Source organism: Lissotriton vulgaris, chromosome 9 (genome assembly GCF_964263255.1).
Source record: "Lissotriton vulgaris chromosome 9, aLisVul1.2, whole genome shotgun sequence".
NCBI classification, from domain to species: Eukaryota; Metazoa; Chordata; class Amphibia; order Caudata; family Salamandridae; genus Lissotriton; species Lissotriton vulgaris.
The window spans coordinates 240,819,120-240,841,296 of NC_141697.1; the positions used below are offsets into that span (position 1 = coordinate 240,819,120).

At 43.2% G+C, this 22,177-nt stretch overlaps 1 protein-coding gene across 6 annotated transcripts in view; it reads left to right on the forward strand.

Moving 5' to 3' along the window:
• The window catches only part of BAHD1 (bromo adjacent homology domain containing 1), a 620,342-nt gene that overhangs the window by 472,205 nt on the left and 125,960 nt on the right, over positions 1-22,177 (forward strand). For all 6 annotated transcript variants that reach the window (XM_086937403.1, XM_086937408.1, XM_086937402.1 and 3 more), the window contains exon 3: positions 11,183-11,556. In XM_086937403.1, the coding sequence (XP_086793529.1) occupies positions 11,183-11,556 (374 nt within the window). The remainder of the gene's footprint in view (positions 1-11,182; positions 11,557-22,177) is intronic.

A 22,177-nucleotide genomic window follows, 5' to 3' on the forward strand; every position in this document is an offset into this window, starting at 1 on the left:
TCTCAGGGAACACCCTCTTACCCCTACTTACCATTATCAATGCCTCCCTCACTCAGGGCATCTTCCCAGAAGCTCTCAAGACCGACCAGATTGTCCCACTCCCATAGAAAACTACAGCCAACCCTGATGACCTCGCCAACTACCAGCCCATCACTCGCTTACCATTTATCAGCACGAAAATTGAAATAACAGTCTATTTTCAACTCTAAGATCACATCAGTGCTAACTATCTCCTACATAACTAGTAGTCTGGCTTCAGATCATGCTGCTGCATAGAGACTGCTACAGTACTCATCATAGATGATGCTCTCCTGACCACAGATAAAGATGACCCCAGCCTCTGGATATTTCTGGAACTCTCAACTGCTTTCAACATAGTTGACTAGCCGGCCCTCATAAACTCCTTGGCGTCTCGAATGGGATTCACCCGTAATGTCCTTCACTGGTTCTCCTCCTACCTTTACAGCCTCCAGGTCACAAAAGATCCAACATCCAGATCACAATACAGTCTCTTGTCATCTTCAGCCTTTACATGGGGCCGCTTGGTGCTTTATTAACAGAAAACAGCATCAAGATTCACCAGTATGAGGCTGATGCACGACTCTACTTGAAAGTCTCCTCTGCTTCAGACATCCAACACCTCTAACACAGCACGCACATCCTCCAGACTTGGATGTCCAGTGCCTGTCTAAAGTGCAACCCAACTAAGACAAACTTACTGTTATTTGCCAAGACCAACAAACAAGACACAGTACAATACAAAACTATCTCAATTACACACCTTGATGGATTTGAATCCCAACATTAGCTGGATGCCAAGACACTTGTGTTTAACCTGTACACCAACCTCACCCTCAAGGAGCACATTGCCAGAAAACCTCAAAGATGACCTGGTATCAATTCTGTGTTCTAAAGAAAGTTAAACCGTTTCTTCCGGAAATCTTCTTCAGAACTACTGTTCAATCACTTATACTCTCTCTTCTGGATAGTGGTAATGCCTACTAAATGACCTTGGCCTCCCAGACTCCACACTGGCACCCCTTAAGAGCATCTTACACACCGCAACACATCTCAATCAGGACCTTAAAAATATGAACACATCACCCCCATACTCATGGAACTCATTGGATCCCTTTGCTGGCTCGCACTATTTAAAAAAACAGCGGCATAATTTAAAGCAAGCAAATCCGCACCCCGCTTATCTTGCAGATCAGCTCAGTGTCTCTGGTGGGTCTACGCCACTCTGTCAGACTGTAATCTAAGTGTAAAAAAGAACAACATCACATCAGCCTTTTATATGTATGCACCCAGAACCTGAAACAACATTCCTATCCATTGGAGCCTCCCCAACATTGCTCCAGTTTAGGAAAGAGCGGAAGAGTCATCTTTTAAAGAACACTACATCACAACGCGTTAACCATTCACACCCCAGCTTACCCTCCTATTACTTGTTGACTTTATGCTTGTCTTTGACCATGTACAGAGCTTCGCTGCCTTTTAGCTAGGTTCACACTATAGAAATAGCATAAACATGCATACATACGTACCACAGTTCACATAATTACAACTGCTTTGAGATTTCTGCAGTCCATAAAGTTGTGTGCTGGGATACTGCTCAATTGCTCAGTGTTTTGCAATCCATAGTTCAAAAGTTCTAAGGCAGCCCTGCTCCACAAGTTTGCTTTGTTTCTGACTCCTTGTTGCTGCTTTTGTTGTTTACAAAGTAATTGTTTCTCTGACTTCGCTGGCAAATAGATATTGCAAACACCGACTTGGCTCTTGTTCACATTTCTTGTTTTCATCGCAAAAACTCATTTTCACCCTCCCAATCACCAAAAACTTATTTTTCTTACTGTGTTTTTCACAAGCATATTTCTTCCTCAGTTCAGAGTGGGGGACAGGTTTTACCGGTGAGACTTCTTCAGTCTGTACTTGTTCAATACTTTGTGGCAACAAGAGACCTGTTTATAGGCTATCATCCCTTCTGACGTAGGACTTGATCCATGACATGGCTAGCTAGCTAAAATAGTGTTATCGCCAAAGAAGACCAAGACTTGTTTCTGCCCTTACCCTCATTCCTTTCATGCAACTGCTAAGCTCTCAAACCTGTTGTATCCCAAAATTGGCTCCTCTTTCTCCTTTTAGTGGGTGGCCGCGCCTGGCATGTGGAATCTCATTCATGCCTCTCAGCGTGGCCCACTGCACAAACCAATGGGCGAGAGTCTCACCTGTCATTGCATGACTAGGTCTGTATAAAAAATCTTCTGTTGAACTCCTGGTGTCACTGCTGGTCCCCATTCTTTAGAGTTTAATGATCTCTTTCAGAAGTGAACTTTCTTTAGGAGGTTGAAATCAAGGCCGGACTGGGAACCAAAACCGGCCCTGGCAAAGTACTCGGCCGGCCCCCCCTCCCCACTCGGGGGGGTTGGAGGTGCCGCAGAGCGCTTTGCTAGGGCCGATTTTGCAGCTATGCTGCAGAAACTGCCCTGTAACAAAACCAGCCCCCAGGAGCTCAAAACCGGCCCCCACCCTTGCGGCGCACCGCGTGATTGCCCAGTGCCCGCTATGGCCAGTCCGGGCCTGGTTGAAATGTATTGCATGGTAAAGGCTAAAATGTATTGCATTGTAAAGGCATGGTTAGGGCAAATTGGCATGGCTGTGCTGTGTGAAGAGTCTTCATTTGATACCCATATCAATTCCTGCAAGCCTTTAGTAAACTATCATCCCATTAGTCACAGGATACAGCTTGTCTCCTCTCAGAACAGCGCCCCTTCACAGGCACCATCTGCCACATTGGCAGTGCTTGTATGGAATGTCCCTATTTGGGAAGTGTTTCAGAAGACAAGGTGGGGCACTTCACTTTCAGTCTCAAGGAGTAAAGTGTGCATGAGAATCGAAGGAAAAATTATGTGGCCAAACACAACTGATTACACATTAGCACCTGACTTGGAATCCTGTTTTGGTCACAAACACCTATTTGAACCCGAAATCATATTTGAGACCTACCAGGTCTGAGGATCTGAATCTGTGTCTGCTAATCGAGCATGTTATGTCGACATGTATATATAGTTAGAGTCTGTAAGGCTCCACCCTCTGGATAAAACTGGTGGATTTGAAAACTTGTAAGACTATGAAGGGTATCCCAGAGAGATTACATGTCCGTTCAATTGGCTGCCAGTGCACAGGAGCTCACAGCTACCTTGTTTCTCCTAGACCACTGTCCTTGCTCCAGTGATTCCACATGATGTGAATCACCTCTTAAAACTGATGCTCTACTGCCCAACAAGCTGTCCAATATTTATTCGGACTCATGCTAGAGATTACCTTGTGACAATGGAAGAAAGCCCCCCAGAACCAAAGTATATTGCACACACTAAGCTTCTGCCCAGAAAGCTGCTGCTCCTGTATTGGAAGAGCCGTTAGTCTTGTGGTAGTGAATCGTTCACTGACAAACTATCTCTTGTCAACTTGTATGTCATTAAGGTTACAGCCTTGACCCACCTGTTAACGTAGCCCTTGATCTTATCCGGCCCTCCTTAGCCAGACAAACACAGCAATTCTGGCAATATTAGATGCCAGGTACTTTCCCGCAAGTTTCCCACTGCTATTCTAGGTATGGGTAACTTTGTGAAGACTGGATTTCTCCAGAGAGGTTGGATCCAGGGAAAAAAGAGGGTATTGCAGTATGGTTCCATATTGGAAAGAGAGGCTGTCTCTGGTACAAAATTTGAACCATACTTAAGGATCAAACTGGAAATAATCTTAGATAGGCCCTGGTTAGGCGGAACCACAACTCCCCATGTTGTCTACTTATAGTAATAGCTACTAGAATATTACCTTCATTGACAGGAGCTTTAACAAGAGTTCCGTGAGACATTCAAACAGCATTACCTGTAAAGTAGTTCAGTTCAAATAACTTCAAATAACTGTAAAGTAGATACAATTGGAGTAAAGGTTATACGCTAGAATGGATGTCAACCTACCAGTTGGGACAAAGAAAAGCCTTTAAGGATGTATACCCACCAGATCACCCAAAAGCTCAATAAACGTCCTAATGTCTGGCCATTTCATCATTGAATTCTAAGAAAGGAAGATGTGAGCCTACATAATACTGCCTCTGAAGAGACTACATTTCAAGCTGTAGACCACAGTCACTAGGTTGAGTATTTTTGTACCCCATGCCAAGACCGGAATGATGAAACTTTGAGCTTACATCAACATCCAGAAGTCTTCAAGACAACTATTAAAAAACTGGGCAGATCCCGATCTTGTGCCACAATTTTCCAGTTTCCAAGTTGACAGATTTAACAATCTGCAAGAACGTGTTTGAAAAACTTTGAACCTCATAAGACAAGGCAAAACTGGCAACGCTCCTGCCTAGTCTAATACTAGTTGTGTCTGTAGAAGAAACTTTCTCATTCATCTCTAGAAAAGCATTCACTTGATCCTTCTCCCTCTTGATCCTTGCCAGCGCATTGACAATCAGACAAAGGAAAATAGCAGGGAAAAAAGGAAAGTACCTTCATTCAGTAATTAGTGTGTGAAATGGCAAAAGTAAATATGTTTCCCTTTCCAACATAAATGCACACTAAGGGTGGTTTAAGTTGACAAATGTTGTTTGGCCGAGCCATAATCAATCCAGAAATAAGGGGAAGATTCTGCTCAGGATATCTGCCAAAAAATTTACATGTTACCTGAAGAAGAAAATTTAAACTGAAGGTTCAGCTTTGTCAATGAGCAGATTACATTACTTATTCTAAAAGGGCTGTGATCTGCGTTCCTCCCTGACTTTTTGTATGTGATCTTGACAAATAAATCTAAACTGGTTGCAGACTGGCGAGCCACCAACAATCAGAAAGAAGTCCTTTCCAAAAGGCAAACTTGGCAACGTCTGCATTCGTTTTGTAAGAGCTAGAAAAATGGATCCATTCCCTATTTCCCTTTGAGTGTTCATCCTGCTGAATAGATTCTCAGGGTGATTAGATCAATTGCATTATGAGGAATAGTATTCCATTAGTGCTAAGGAGGACTATGTCTTGACCATCGAGGAGAGATTTTCCTTTGCTACGTTTCCTGGATGTAATTCCTGTGTTTTTTGAGGGCTCATTGCATCAGGTTGTGTGCTTTGGGCTTGAACAGTTGATTTCCCAGAAAATAAATCTTCACAATAATCGACTTCTGAACTTCCTTTACCATCCAATCTCTTGCCTATACTTGGCATTTCTGACTACTGACTCAGATGCGTCTTTGACTACCCTTAGCCTGCCAAATGAAAAAACACAATAATGGTGCTAGGACTTCCAACTTGCTGATGAGTTCTGCTAATGTTTATTTTCCTTAAGAGCTGAAGATAGTTTTTGGAAGTTTTTAACAATAGAATGCAAGGCATATATGGTATTGGTAACTGCCCTCGGAGCACAATTCAAGGTAGTGTATTATCTGCTTAGAGCTGGGATCCATTTTTTGCTCACTGGAGGAACTGAACCAACATCCTAATCAGCAATGGTCGAATGGCCACCTAGGTTAAACTGCAAAGGGTCAAAAGTCTGACTCCTCCGCTTCCTATGGTTAGAGCCTGCACATAAACATATGAACTGCTGTTTTGTTTTAAATTCCTTCCAGATGAATGGATAGGTTAGACAGGAAAGGATGGCTAAACTGTCTCAGTGGGCGTTAGCAGATCCCAATTCTTCATCAGATAGGTCAGGATTACTGGCTTACGTTCCTTTCTTATACACACTCTCTTAGGATTGGTTTCCAATTTCTCTTTCTCTTTGACCTTATTACACTCTAGAGACTGCCAAGAAGCAAATAAAAGGTACAAACATGGGTATGTTTCTTCTCCTTGTCCCTTTTGCCTTGTACCTTGTTGTCCTTTAAGAGCCTCTCAAGGGATTCCTCATTTAAGTTTTTTTATAACTCAACCAGTACAAAAACGTAGAGGATTGACTGCTGTGATCGCTGCAATCCAACCTCTTTCTCTGTGGAAGGATACTGTTTCCATTTTCTTTTTTAGGTCTCCGCCTGCGAAAGACTGCGCACATGCGCAGTCTCGCTGGCGAGACTTAATGGGGTAGAGAGAACATCACTAGCGAGGTTAACCCCCGCCCCTCGTTTCCATTGGCTGGCCTCCTAAACGGTGGCCAGCCATTGGAGAAGAGGTCCTAGTGACGTTCTTCTTTCAAATTCTTTCTATCTAAGCCCTGTCCTTTTCAGATTGGGGGGTGTGTTTTTGACTTTCTTTCTAACATCCTTTACAAACAACAGTCAAAAACACGCCCCCCAGTCTGAAAAAGACGGGGCTTGCTGCCTCTCGAGGACATGAAATTTGCGTTGACAAAAGGCACCAGGTACAGCGCCCGCCCCCAGGCCTCGCCTGAAGCCGCTTCAATTCACAACCTGCAGCCCTCGCATTGCCTTTTAAAGCGCTCATTAAGTCATGGCTGTTCACTTCATAATGCACTCTTTAAAACCCGGCCCGCGAGTGGGTCTAACTGCCTCTAAGGACAAGCCCCCACTGCAGCAGAGACGTCCCGCCTGTCTAACCGGCGGTCTGCTAGAAGCTTCCTTTTCCTTTCACTGAGGGCTGCTGGCTGGAGAAGGGGGCGCCCAGTATCTGCATCCATCCGCCGCACGCACAGCTGCCAGGACCATGCCCGAATACGCCACCCCACGGGTGCTGACCGCCGGGACCGGCGCCAGGGATCAAGGGCGCTTACCAGGACTGAGACAAGCTGGCGCAGATCCGATTCAGCAACATCTCAGCCGGGAAAGGTATGAACATTGGCGCACAGTGACAGGGCCTGTAGTGTTATCTGCCAGGATATTTCCGTGCTGTTGGCGACCAGACAGTAGATGCTAGGAGCTCACTCACTTTGTGTGTGATTCATCTGTGCGAGGCGTCATTCTCCAGCCGTTGTTCAGGCGTGGTTTTGTCCGCGTGACCAGCAAATCACCTGCCCATAACTACTGGGGTGGAGTGTTGTCATAACAGACTTTGATGTCCCAATAGAATTGTGCTTGCAGTTCGTTCTGTTTAGCTAATAGCATTTTGGATTCTGGGACTTGAAGTTTCACTTTCTCCTTTATGATGATAGTCGTACTAATCCTAGCAGGCAAAGTTGTTACTCAAACCAACATGGACAATAGGAAGAGGTCTAGCTGTAGTTTGTGCAGTCGTGACAGAGCCCTAAATCAAAGAAGGGCTAAACAAGTATGTTTATTCCCCTGAGTGAATCTGCAAGATGCAAGTCGGCTTTTGGGAAAAACTATAAAACTCGAAGGCTAACATTCCAAAACATATCACAAAGTAAAATGTATGTAGAATTCAGTAAACGAAGTGGCGTGCACAGCACGTTCAACTTATGTTAATCCCTGTAACAAAATTAATGACCACTAGTATATGTAGTAGATCTTTGTACTTACTACCATTCCTATGTGATTTTAGAATGTATCTGTTTGTATCTCTTCCTTAAGTGACTTTACAACTTGTACATTTACAATTTTTCCCTCCTTTCACTCCACTTGTATATAATACTCTAACCACTAGTATATGTAGTAGACCTTTGTACTTACTACCATTCCTATGTGATTTTAAAGTTTATCTGTTTGTATCTCCTCCTTGAGTGACTCTACAACATGTACATTTGCAATTTTTCCCTCCTTTTGCTCCACTTGTACATTTGCAATTTTTTTCCTGTTTATATCTTTTATGTAACTCATGTAATCCAAAGTCCTTTTCTAACGCAACTGGTTCTTTTGTAAAGCGCTCTGACACCTTCGGGTAATGTTTGCGCTATATAAAATCGCATTAAATAAAAAAATAATACCTTCCGAGGATGAGAAAAACAATATGAAGATATATACAACACCGCCCGGGATTCACAACGCGGTTAATTGCAGCTATAGTTAGCCATAGGTGGGACTGTTTATGCCCTACTCATAAAACTGAGAGCACGTCGCACAAATGCAGAAATGCAGAAAAGTGTCTAAATATGACTTAAAAAGACCCTGAAATGTCTTCGACAGGGAAAGCGTACGATGCGGTGCAGTCTCAAACAGTTTTTCTCTCTCAATTGTTTATTTAAAAATAAGGAGGGAGTGAGCGGTGAGGCCGGGGCGAGCCTCATTTGCAGTAGCGAGATGCTAGGGGTTTACAGAACTTGAGAAGGTGAGTAATGGGATTGTTTTGGAGGCGGGGGACGGAGGGGGGTGTTGCTCCCTGTACCCGTTGTGTGTTTTGTGTCATCGTGTGTTTTCAGTTGTTGCCTCCTCGCTGCGCGCCCTTCTGCGTTGCACCCTTTGTGTAAATCTGGACGTGGACGGGGGCGCTGCCTGTTTCCTCTGCTGAGGGGCTGAGATTAAAATACAAGGTTGTGTTTCACTGTCGGCTTCTGCATAGAGCCATGTCTGAACTGGGGTGGCAGAGTGGGCTAAAGAACGGTGATGGATTAAACCCAGATCTTTTGACTGGGTGTGAGTGTTTGATTGATTCATATGCTCCGTCCATCACCACCCCCTTTTGTACCGCTTTTGGCCGCCATAAGTGTGGCAGGGTATGCTCAGACGTGAGTCCCTTGCTCACTTTGCCACTGGATTCAAGCAAGCCGAGCTGAAGACGGCTGGAATGCCAGAAACCGGTCCGCGGAAGCTTGTTTCCGGTCCAGGGAAGACATGGCTTGGCAGTTCGGGCTGGACTGTTCCCATGAGGCACAGGGTCAGACTGATTTGCATACAGCCATGTCTGAACTGGGGTGGCAGAGTGGGCTAAAGAACGGTGATGGATTAAACCCAGATCTTTTGACTGGGTGTGAGTGTTTGATTGATTCAGATGCTCCGTCCATCACCACCCCCTTTTGTACCACTGTCTGCTTCTGCTGCCATACACCAAGGAGGGAGTGATCGGCGAGGCCGGGGCGAGCCTCATTTGCAGTCGCAAGATGCTAGGGGGTAGTGTTTCCAAGGAGGCCGATCAGTGGGTCAACGTGCCTGTTGCAGACATCCCTCCCCCGGTTCACAGACTGTACGGGGAGGGGAGGGGTGGAGCACTGGTTTGCCAGATGAGTGTGTGACCAAGAGTCACAGGTTCAAGTCTCAGCAAGAAAGCTTGGCAGGTTAATGTCCCTGCTGCAGACAGCTAGCTGTGCCCAGCAGATCTCGGGTGCCAGTATGTGAAGTGGTGAGTTAATGTCCCTGCTTTCGATGTTTGTTTGCTGCAGGCCACGTGCTCCGATCTAATATAGCTCGTTGGCGAATGCCCCTGTGTTTTCTGTACGCACACTGATCAAAAGGTTGGAATTTTACGAAAGCTGCGAGGTTTAATGCACTTTCTGCAGGTGTGCGTGTCACCGCGCCACAGGCCATTTAGCCTTTTCTGTTGATTGCTTACCGCTATAGTGCCCCTGGCGCATACCTGTCTGTGTGTACAAGATTCAGGGCACCGGTTAAAATCCAATCCCATTAAACACCTCTGTGGGTTGTGCCCCAGTTGCAGAAATGTTTGTGTATGGTACACGCTATTGGTTTCATCACAGTTAGACACCATGTTGTCTAGACCCATCTATTGCTGAAATTTAAGAAGAGAAGAGATGTGTACAGCCTCATGTCAAGGGTAAATGTGCAAGAACTAGATTTATGTTTGACCCGTGCACCACTAGGACCTGTAAAGGTTGGCTCATTAAACATTGGCTCGAGCTGTGTGTGGTTTTTATTATGTTTGAGTTTGCAAACTTCTCTGTGGTGCTTCCTCCTTTTACAGGGTTTGAAGAAAGGGTTCTGAGACAAGGTAGCTATCTGGATTAAGAGACGTGCTACAGAGCTCTTTCTGTAGCCTCAAAGCCCAGCAGGGCCAACTTAGCCTTTCATCCTTAGGTCTGTCTTTAATCCTTGAGATGTTGATATGGCAAAATACAAGAGCACCATTTATGGACCCTTCTCCTGCAGAGCATCTGACATTAAGGGGTCGGGAAAGGTGTAATGAGGGGTGCAGTTCTGAGATGGCATGGCTTGAATCTTTTCGGTGGACTTACTTATAGGTCAGTAGAAACCTTACTTGACGGGCTGGTGGTGTGTGGGTGTGTGACTCTGTGTGTGTGTGTGTGTGTGTGTGTGTGTGTGTGTGTGTGTGTGTGTGTGTGTGTGTGTGTGTGTGTGGCTCTGTGTGTGTGGCTGTGTGTGTGTGTCTGTGGCTCTGTGTGTGTGTGGCTCTGTGTGTGTAGCTCTGTGTGGCTGTGTGGCTCTGTGTGTGGGGGTGCAAATGCAATAGGTCTCGCATTTACAAGAGATTAAGCTATCGGCATTGTAAATGACAATGCCATTTATTTATCTGTTTTCAAAACCAACACATAAATAAAAAATCATGTCATTTACAATGCCAATAGCTCTAACTTTTGCAAAGGTGAGACCGTTGCATTGTAAATGCTTGTTTCCTCTTTACGACCAAGAAGCAGGCAGTGAAGAAAAAGAAAATACTAGGCACCAGCTATTTCTAATGTAATGTGTATTAGGGCAACTCTGTATACACTGCTGTTAAACGCCATGAGAACAATTGTTTTCAGGCGAAGCAGACCATTACAGTGTAGGGGTGTATAAATATTGCCGTGATCAGGTTTAGGTTTCTTCATTAACTGCGCTGGAGTTAACCAGAAAGGCATTCCACTTCGATTTTGATTCACATTTCACTCAGTGCCTGAGTTAAGGTCATTCTTCCTAAGTGTCTCAAATACCTATTCATTCAGAAAACATGGGGTTGGAAGAGGGAAGCAGTCATTTATGGCATATTCGTAAGAGAGGAGCAAGACGAGACACTAGCTGGAGGACAGAAACCGGAGAGGGAAATTTAATTAGTTAGGCAGCACTATGTCTCGTGAGGTGGCCAAGTCAGACGTTTAAAGACTGCAGGAGGAAGACGACTAGTAGATAATTGCTTATGATATATTTTTGCTGTGTTGGATACAATTTATTGGATTAGGAACTGCTAGAAAATGGGTGGAATGATAGAGACAGTGAATACTATCGTTCCAGTGTCAACTAATGTTCGGATAAGATTCAGGTTTTGATACCTTGATAGTAAAATTAGGCTCCTATACCCTTAATGTCAAAGTAAAGATACATTCTTCTTAGTTTCCATGGTTTGCCTGCGTTTGTATTATTTTTATACCATTTTCTCTTCTTTCTTTTCCAGAAAGCTGCAAATCCCTGGACCAGCTTGGCTTACCAATTCCCGCAGCAGGGAATCCCATGTCTCCTGCTCACCCACTCTCAGGATGTCCTGTTCCCAGTGTCCCTCCTGCTGCAGAGCCTGTTCCCTACCTACAGACGCCCAACTCCGAACCTCAGATAATGACAACTTTAAAGATGGCACGCGAGTGCCCACAGAGCTCTAAACCCCCTAGCGGCTCCAAATCTGGTTTTCGTAATACTAGCTGCGTTCATTCTGCTGACAGTAAGACATCTAGAAGTCATGCACACCCAAAACAGCAACGGATCAGCAGGAGAAGAGCAACAAATGGATGGATACCTGTGGGGCCATCATGTGAGAAAGCTGTTTATGTGGTGGTAAGTGCAAGTGAATATATTTTATTACAGTAAATGATATCTAGTTAATCAACCGATTAATAATTTGTTTCCCCTCAAGTTAGGAAACCAGACTAAAGAACGCCAATTTGTTTTTCAAAACTATACAATTGAATACTTCCTAACATGAGGACAGTGGGGGGAGGGTGAACGTGAACATATTAACTCATGATAATTCATGGTTTATTTGATTAGAAAGGTAGATCCAGATATGTCCATTCAATTGTGTGAATGTAAAAATAAGCACGTGTACTATCTCCCAAAAGGTTGTTAATAGCTTAAAAACCCAAACTGTAAGACGGCTTTCTAATGTAAAAACATTGGCTCAAACGTGAACTTAAGTGTACACCTCCATGTGATGCATTACTGTAATACCCACTTGATCAAATGTTAATAAATAATCGAATAAACCTTATATTAGTGAAGGGGTAAGAGAACAATAATAAGGAGTAGTGAGTTTTACAGAACTGTCCTCTGTTTACGAACTGTCTCTATATACTCTCTCTCTTCTCTCTCTCTCTCTTTCTCTCTCTCTCGTGTCTGCCTATGGAGTGCATTAAACCACTTAATGGTAAAGTTATGCTGGATGTGCTTCTTGCATGGGATAGGAAATTAAACGTTCTTCTTGGCAACTGAGCAGCATCATGCTGGAGTTTATGGATTGGTTCAGTGGTAAAAGTTTAAAAGCTGCTTCTGTAATCCAGACATGTCAGTCGAAGGAATAGAGATCAGTGATCTCAGAATTAGAGCTTAACAAGTAACCTAAAGTGATTGTAACAATCCACCTTGAACAAAGCAGTGATCTAAGATAACTTTTTAAGCCTGCAGTCAAGTGAAAGGCAAACGTGCAGACCTTTTAATATAGAGTAATTGAATGTCACTAATTCAGCATATAATGTTCCATCCGACAATCCTTGCCAGTTTGACTGATGGAAGATCAGTCTGTGGAGCTATGAACTCTTGTACATGGTCTCTCTGCTACCTGATCTGTGGTGGGAAAAGTACCATAGAAAGAGAGAATGTATCATGTTTTACCCAAGAAGAAAAAACTTTAAAAGAATAACACTCAAGCTGTCCGTTTTGAAAAGGAAGGGATTATGGCCTACCCATGAATAGACATCCAATGAAAGAAAGCACTTTTGTCTGCCTAAAGCACCTTTCTTTTACATTGAGCAACTCCTTCAACTTCTAATCTGTTAACTGCTGCTAATGACCTCGTATGAAAGTACATTAGATTGTTGTACTTCTCTTTACATCATTTACGCAAGGGTTTATTTTGAAGGGTCGATTTTCCTCCCTCCTCCATGAATGTCAGCCATTGCCGAAGAACCAACATTGACAGTGAATGTTCTATAAGGCATTTTATGCATTTTTTTAAATATCTTTATTTGATTTTATTACAAAAAAGACAAGACAATACAACACATAATAAAACACCCTCCCCTCCCCCTTCGGTCGAGCAGGTCATACAAGAAAAAAATAAGCAAAAAAGCATATATGATAATAAAGAAAAAAGGAAAAAAAAAATCCGAAAGTAAACTAATGAATTAACAGATAATCGTTCAAAGACAGATTAACATAAATTTACAGAGATACGGGTGACAGTTAAATCATTACAACCAAATCACTGAGATTGAGACCATTTTATTAAGGGTGACCAGATTTTTAGTCCTTTTAGCCAACGCTTCCTGCCTTTAGTTTTATATATCGCCATTTCTAAATTAAAGATTGCTAACAGTCTTGAAAACCACTGTTGATATGATGGGGCCATGGGATCTAGCCAGGCTGAGGCTACACAAATTCTTATTACGGCCATTGAAATAAAAATCAATTCATGACCGATATTCAGGTTGGTAAGATTTGTTACACCCAAGACAACTGTTTCATCAGGTAGGGTAACCACTATTTTTAGAATCAGTGAGAGGAAGTGTTCAATTCTTGATTTAAGAGGAGTTAAACAGGGACAAGAAGAAAAAATGTGTACACAGTCCGCATTTTGTAGATTACATCGAAAGCAGCATGTACCTCTCCCACTACCCCATTTGGAGATTCTGTCCGGAGTGTAATACATAAAAAAGCATATTTTATAAAATTGGGTTTGTAGTTTGGTTGACATAAGGACCGTTTGCGATAGCCCATATGCATATTCAAATTCTTCTGTGGAAATTGTGATTTTACTTTGCCATTTCTGAGTGATTTTCTGTATATCGTCCGTAAAATACATCAATAATAAAGGATATAACCCCCCTATCCTGAACTTTTCCCGAGAGTGGCTTAGAATGTCAGCTATGGCATTTTTATTCAAAGTGCCCTCTCCCCTTGTATGTCGTAACAGAACATCTCTAATTTGGAGATACTTGACAAAGTCTCTCCATTCCAAATGATACTTATCTTTCAAGGATTCAAAAGAATATAGCCCCTCTGAGGAGAAAAAAGATCCTATAGGAAGGATTCGGCTGTATTCCACCTATTGATGCAGGTATCTTTAAATATTTCTGGTAGGGAGGGATTATTTTGAATAGGTGTGTAAAAAGATAAGCGTCCCAGACCTACCATTTTCCTCACAGATTTCCAAACCTTGAATGCTCCTATGAGTGTTTTTAATCCCACTTTTTTGTGGTAGCTATCGAAGAGATATCTCCAGATAGCCATTGCTTTTATCGCCCAGTATAATTTGGTGGATTAAAGGAGCATCATTATCCACCGCTGTCCCAGTCCCGTCTATATGAAAGAGCTCATGATTATGTAGCAAAACTGTTGCCCAATAATATGCCTTAAGATTTAGAAGGGCTAATCCCCCTCTTTCTTTGGGGAGCGTCAGAAGTTTGTAGGCGCGGCGGGGCTGTGTGTATGACCAGATAAAGTTTGTGAAGATACGCCCCATTGTTTTAAACCACTGGTCTGAAATTTCCAGATTAATGGCTCTAAATATGTACAGGGGGGTTTTGGAAAATAGACCATTTTTAAAGCGTTCACCCGTCCGATCAGAGAGAGATGTAAATTATTCATACGGCGTAGATCTTTTTGCATTTTATTTAGTGAGGGTTTCAAATTCAGGTCGACTAGCTTTCCTAAATCAGATGTAATAGTGACCCCTAAATAAGTAGCGGATTCTGTTATACATGGATCTGCCATATCACATTTGTTATTGATAATTATTTGTGTTTTCCCTTGGTTCAGGGCATACCCTGCAACTTTTCCAAATATTTCAGCCTCTAACTCGATGATAGGCATAGCCAAGTTTGGATTAGAAGTGACAATGGCGATATCGTCGGCATATGCAAGGGTCTTTGTTAAATATCCATGTGTCAATATAGGGGTTATGTTCCTATTACATTCCAATCTCCGAATAAACTGATCGATGTAGATAGCGAACAGCAGCGGGGAACACGGACATCCCTGCCTAGTTCCTCTCGAGATTATTAGTTATTTAGAGAGGCAGCCATTAACTATCACCATAGCCCGAGGATTGATATAGAGTTTCTGAATTGCCTGTATAAAAACCTGCTTGGATCCCACCGGGACATAGCCTGCCAGATGAATGACCAGGAGACCCTGTCGAAGGCTTTCTCGGCGTCGAGTAATATTAACGCCATTGGGTCTCCTGTCACATGGGTACTGTCGAATAAGCTGATTACCCTCCGTGTGTGATTGGTAGTTTCTCTCCCGGGGATAAAGCCATGTTGAAATTTAGATATAACTTTATGAATAATTGATGAGATACGATTAGCCAGCAGTTTAGAGTATATTTTGGAATCTACGTTTATTAAAGTAATGGGGCGATAAGAGCCCATCCTGTCCCGGGGTTTATTTTTCTTGGGGAATTTGCCAATTTTTGCCCTGGACCAAGAGTTGGGGGGTTGCCCTCCTCTGAATAAATGTAAGCATAGGTTTATCAATATTTCTTGAAGCTGGTCCAGGAATACTGTATAAAATTCTATCGGAATAGTATCTAGTCCAGTTGCCTTCCCACGGGAAAGATCCTTCACTGTTTTTACTATTTCCTCTATGTCGGGGGCCTCCTCCAAGCTTTCCTGATCTTCTGTGTTAAGTTTATTACAAGTATCCGTTTCTAAATATTCGATAATCTTCTCTTGATCTATTTCTCCCTCTTCTGTATATAGAGTACTATAAAAGCGCCAGAATGCTTCTCTAATCTTCCCTGAGTCGGATACCCTGCCTTCTATAGGGTCCTGGATTTCTTGTATAATATTCTGTGAGGTCTGCTGTCTCATCCGGATGGCTAGCTGCTGACCAACTGATTCACTAACCGCATATATTTTTTCGCGGTGGGCATTAGCTTTTTTAACTGCTTTGATGGTATATACATTTGTAATTGCTGCTTTTGCTATTGCAACCTGAAGTTGAGCATTAGTTATCTCTTCTGTGGTAAAAGACCCTCTTGTTACCCTTATAAGTTCTTCCTCCACCCCCTTTAATGTTTCTTGTAATAATCTTAATGATTCTCTTGCAAGTTTGTTAGTCCTAAGTGAATATTGTATAGTTTCTCCCCTAATTCCTGCTTTTAGGGCGTCCCAGACGAAATCTACCATTGTGCTCGCGGTATTAACCGCTAAGAAATTAGAGATCCAGCTTCTCATGTGGTTGCAATACTCGTTCTCAAAGAGCAGAGATCTCTCAAATGTCCAGACTTGTTGTGTCTGGGTCAATGATGTTGTCTCGACTGTAAATAACAAAGGATTATGATCCGACATGACACGGGGTAGCTTTTCTAATTTGGACAAGGATTTCACAGAATTAGAAATTAAGAAGTAATCCAGCCTGGCATGTGTATGATGCAGATTTGTATAAAATGTGTAGCCTGGATCATTGGGGTTACTATTCGAGGTCTGCCACCCATCCACTAACCCGTGAGTGATACATAGTTGCTTAATATCCCTAAAGACCTTGGTTTTTCGGCCGCGATATTGCCAGTCGTCTTTCATTGACCAGTCCTGAGTAAATTTATATTGAAGTCTCCACAGATTATTACAGGTAGCGGCCAATTAGTGAGTTCATTAGAGATATGATTGATTGGGGTCATCGCTATTATTCCCATAAATTGAGCAGATGGTCATTGGTGAAGATTGCCCTGTCTGAACTTCTGTAATCACCCACCTACCTAGTTTATCCGATTTTGTCTGATAAAATGATTCCCTACACCTTTGGCTAGCAGTGCTACCCCTCTAGCCCGAATACCCTGTGTTGTTGCGCTGATCACATTGTACCCTAGTGATTTTAACATATGTAATTGTGACCCTTCAATGTGGGTTTCCTGCAGGCATACAATGTTGGCACCAATGGTCTGTAAGCCCACTGCCACCATTTGTCTCTTCTTGATATCATTTAAACCACAAATGTTTAATGACAATATTTTTAGCATCCCCATCCATCTATCCTTTTTTGTGTCGATAAAGTGAAGTTTTCCTTTCCATTCCCTAAAGAGTTTACCAGACATCTGCCAGACCTGCCCTATCCCCCCCCCTCTTTCCCTCCCCCCACCCGCCACCACCTTTGAAGGTTACCTGGCCCTGTCGGGACCGGGGGTGTGACATCCGTGTAAGCGGGCCCTGCAGGCTGGGCTAGTTTATTAATGTGTATTATATACTTATCTAATCCCAATTGAGCCTAAACCCAGATAATATGATAGCATTTCATACTTAATTTTATTAACTAAATTTGTTTTACAGCCTGCTCATCCATTCTATTAGTTATCAACGCTTCCACAGAATATGGTTCCTGATTATTACAAATTGGAATAGCTAATTCAGCTTATCTATTCCTTCTACAAGTCCTTTTATGTGGTTTACATTATTTCCCTGAGTTTCGTGACCCAGTCCCTGAGATTTCTCGTAAATAGTCCTCCGCCTGCACTTCGCTATTAAAGCTTCTTGTTGAGCCTTTGAAAATGATTTTCAGGCGTGCCGGATTTTGCAAAAATACTTTTGCTCCAATTTTTTCGAAGGGTCCAAATAGTTGGCACATTTTCCATCTTCGCTCCACAGTAGAGAGAGCGAAATCCGGTCTTGCAAATAATTTGAATCCCTTATATTCTCTTTGAGTGGTAGGTCTTGCAAGGTCATCGATTGCTTCACGGAGAAGGAAATTGCCAAGGTAGACTAGCATTGCCCTGGGATATTGATGTTGCTTGTTAGAATGTTTTGATGGCATCAGGGGAAAGCGATGGGCCCGCTGTATCTCCGTTTCCATATCCCAGGCTTCCAACTCCGGAAATTATGTTTTAAGAATGTTAATCATTGCCCCTCTAGCGTCATCTCCCTCAAAGTTTTCTGGAATTCCAAGAAACCTTAAGTTGTTCCTTCTAGATCTGTTTTCATGAACTTCCACTTTGGCCATGAGATCCTTTATTATTCCATCTTGTTCTTTTTCGTTTTTTTGGAGCTTCACGATATCAGTTTCGAGATTCTCGGTGCGAGTTTCCACCATGACCATTCTCTCAGACATCTCTGAGCAAATACTGCCCACTTTTTTCACTGCGCCTTGTAGTTTTTCAATGGCCATGCGATTCCTTTGGCTATCTTTCTTCACATCCTCGTGGAAATTCTTTATTGAACTGAGCACCTCACTCAATGAGGGTTCAGTTGTTTTTTGACGTGATGATTCTCCCGGTGATTTAATCATTGGGCTTTTTCGGGTAGAATTAGTTCTACTTTTGGCATAGTCCGTGTTGTTACCGGGGTCTGTGGTCTCTTCGTTCATCAAATTGTTTTCTCTTTTGTGTTTCATCCTTTTTTTCCCCCGCTCCTTTTTTTCCTGACGTTGGTTTCGCTAGGTAATCTTGAGTCATTGGAGCCAGAGATCTCCAGAGGTATAGAGCCCATTTGCGCACCGGGACTTGATTTGCTTGAGTCGCTTAGTTCGCTTGAGTCACTTGAGATAGACCTCCCTGTTTCATATAGTTCAGATTCGGAGTCTTCGTCGGAGAGTGAGTGATTAGCTGATTGCGATTCTATCCCAGCTGGGAGCGTTTCCGTGTTGAAAGAAGGGTGTAGATGCTCAGTTTTCTGATTCATCTTCTTTTGATCAGATTGCTCTCTATGATTAGATATCATTGCGTCCATTTCTATGGATGCCCTTGTCTCTTTGCTCCTCAAATTTGGGTCAACACTCCGAGTTCCTTCGCCTGAACCTATAGTAGGATTCCCCTCAGGGTTGGTTTGATTTGGTAGCGTACTTTGAATATCCTTGCAGCTTCCACTCAACTCTCTAGAGTTCTTGCTTTACAGTTGGCCCTGTACTTTTTCATATGTTGATGCGTCACTCGGGCAATCCTTGGGCCGTGGGCTGAATATATTAGATATTCTTGGCTGGGATGTTGCCGGTAGACCAGTATTCTTTGCAGTGGCTTTTAAGTTTTTTATAGTCTGTAACCTCTGTGCTTTTTTGGCCATTAACTCCAGTTTGGCGTTTTCCTCTGTTTCTCCCCCTGTCTCCTTCTTGTAGCCAACCTCTTTCTCCTTTTCTTTCACTTTCTCTCTCTCCTTACGTTTTGCCTTTTCCCTTTCCTTTTCCAGCTTTTTTTCCGCATTTTTGTCTTTAGCTTTTCCTTTCTCTTGGCATTCATTTCTTGCGATGTCTTTTTCCTTTGCTCTGGTTCCTCTAGTTTCAGGGCCTTTATGTCTGTTAGTTATGTGCGGAGCAGGTGTCTCTTCATTTTCAGCGTTTTCGAGGCTTTGGCAACTTCCTGGATTTAACGGGCCCTTTGAATATGCCGGATCTTCTAGGATCAATGTCTCTCCTTGTAAGAGTACGCCTTCTTCATCCCCCTTTTCTTTGTTATGAGTCGTATTCTTTAGTGATGCTGTTTGTATTTTCTGGTCTTTTTGGTCCTTTTGTACGGTGAGTCCCTCCACTCCGTCCTCTCTGTCCTCTCCAGCGTTCTTCTCCATATCTGTAGCCTGAGATGGCGTTGCAATCCCAATCTTATTGTTTTCTGGTGTCTGCAACCCCGCTGAGTACGGAGTTGCCCCCCTTGGGCTTGGGCTTTTCTCTTGCACCAGTAGGAATGTTTTCTCAGACAATTTCAGTGCTGCTCCTCTGACCTCTCTTGGCATTAATTTTCTTCAGTCAAATATTTAGCACACTCTGTGAGAAATCAATAACGGAGTAACAAAGCTTAGATACTTGAAGTTTTGTTGCTGTCCCATATATCGATGGAAGGAACGTGATATTGATCACTGTATCAAATAAAGCACACGAAGTGGCCACGGTTCCAGTCCCAGAGCGATCTTCAAGACTGCACCTCCTTTTCTCTAAATTTGATCTGCCTCTGAGCAGCATTCGTTTTCCCAGCTCCTTCCCTCTCTCTCCCTCTTCCTTCTTACAGCAGGCGCCTCCTGCGTCACCCTAGCAATGGGAAACGCAGGACACGCAGCGCGCGTGAGATTTGAGGCCCCTGCTCTTGTGTTAGCAGATGACGCCTTGAAGCCAAGGGGAGAAGACTGGGGAGAGATTTCGGCGCCTCGAGGGGGAGAGAGCGGCAATCGACTGAGGCGCTGCCAGGATACTCGCAAGACACTGATGGCATGGTGAGTCAGAGTCAGAGTTGGAGGAGATAGTGTGTGGGAGATGACCAATCTTCAAAGATCCAACGCCTTGCAATCAGGGAAACTTGGGAAAGGCAAAAGGAGACAGGGATCCTTAACGAGTTGCAGCCATGGATACACACATACCACAGAGCCAAGTAACAAGGCGATGAGCAGCAAGAGCGGATATAGCCAGTAACAGACAGTCAATATCAGTAATCAGTTCGCAATCGGGATGTAGCCTTCATCCTTACCCGGTGCTGCAGTGCTGTGATATAACGATGCGGCGTCTCTCAGCGTCTCTCAGCTTGGCATTCTTTACTTGGGGGCTCTTAGCATCACGGGGCTCTTAGCATCACGGTATTGCGGTATCACAGTAGGTTGATGTAGGTTGATGAAGTCCATTTCAGAGTGGCTCTAGAAGGTGCGGGGAATCGTGATAATCGGCTGACGTGCAGAAGTGAAGAAAAGTATTTTTCTTGATGTGAACTGCCCAGTGCCACAGAGCACTGCCACCGCGACCACTCACACAGACGCCATCTTGCCTTCCTTTTTATGCATTTTTTCGATTCCCTAATTCCATACCCTGTATTGCAGTCGTGTTTGATGATCATGAGAACAGTTCTCATGAGTTTGGGAAGGCATAATTATCAAAGACCAGCGAGCAGACCGAGTACAATCAATGTAAGTGCTGAAGACAGAACTGTACAGGAAGCAATACAGAAATGGTCACTACTACAGATACCTTAATCTGCAATAGTTGTAAACTGAGAAGACCCACCTGGGATGCATTGATTTGTTGCATGTGTAAAAGCATTGTAGGTGCTTGCAAGCTTAGCTAAACCTTTTTATCTTTATATCCTTTAGCACATAACCAGACCGTCAAAACATTCTACAAGTAATCATAGGGCCCATGCTGTTACCAACATCTCATTTCAGATAAGCATTTGTCATAATTATAACCCTTCCCTCCCTCAGTGATAATCATACAGTCTCCACCGAAGTATGCAATAGTAACCGTCCGTATTAATGGGAAGTGAAGTTTGCCCTTATCAGTCTCTGGTGCTTCTCTCAAGCACTGTGATATTCACATTATACAATCTCATTACATCCTACAAAGAAGTCTCGCCTATGAACATCATACCCAGCTTGTTATATCTCAGGAGAACAATCTGAAGTAAATACATTCACCAATGCAGATACATAACCAAAACATTCCAGTACATATGCAAAGGTTCACAGGGGTTGATCATTAGAGTTTCTTGTCAGACAGATTAAAAATACATCCCAAACCTCTACAGGGTCCCAGCATTCATTCCAATAGGAGGTTTCTCATGACAGTTATAAATTACCACAGATAACCCAGGTAAGAGTTTTAGTTTCATGTAAACTGATGCGGCCACCTCAGATTATAATCCTCTTGGTCATGGAGATATTTTGAGACTCTTCGTGGGGTCCTCTGTCTCTGGATGTTTATGCTACTTTGACCTGGTTAAGACTGTTCCTTTAATAAAGAAGTTGGAGATCCTGGTACGGTTGGGATCCTGAAGAGTAGGGTTAATACAGGGATTATACTTGTATGATGTTTGCATTTGGCAGTGCCTCCTTTCAATGCAAAATGTTGCCTCACTGCTTCAGTTGAACCAGTGCAAACCAATTTGTATACTTTTTAGAACAAAATAGGTTTTAAGGAACACACAGCAGGTGGTATGATTACTCCTCTGTTTGATTAACATGTTGGGCTGTCATGAAAAGTTAAAATAAAACTCAATTTTGATTGATGGAATACCTGCAAAAGGCTTTCCATCTGACAATTGCCAAAGCTGCATTCTAGCTCATGGTTTTGTTTGCTATGCCACTCCAGGTAGGGGCCAGCCTTATGTAAATCAGCTTGGTCCAGTTCTAATAGGAACAGTCCACACAGAGCTGCCAGGCTGGGTCACCTCTAGATGGGAGCACAGTTATCTCAAGCCAGCTTCAGCCTCATTGGCCTCATCAGTGAGGTACAGCTCGATTTCTATAGCACAATCAGCATGGGACTCACACCATGGCAAACT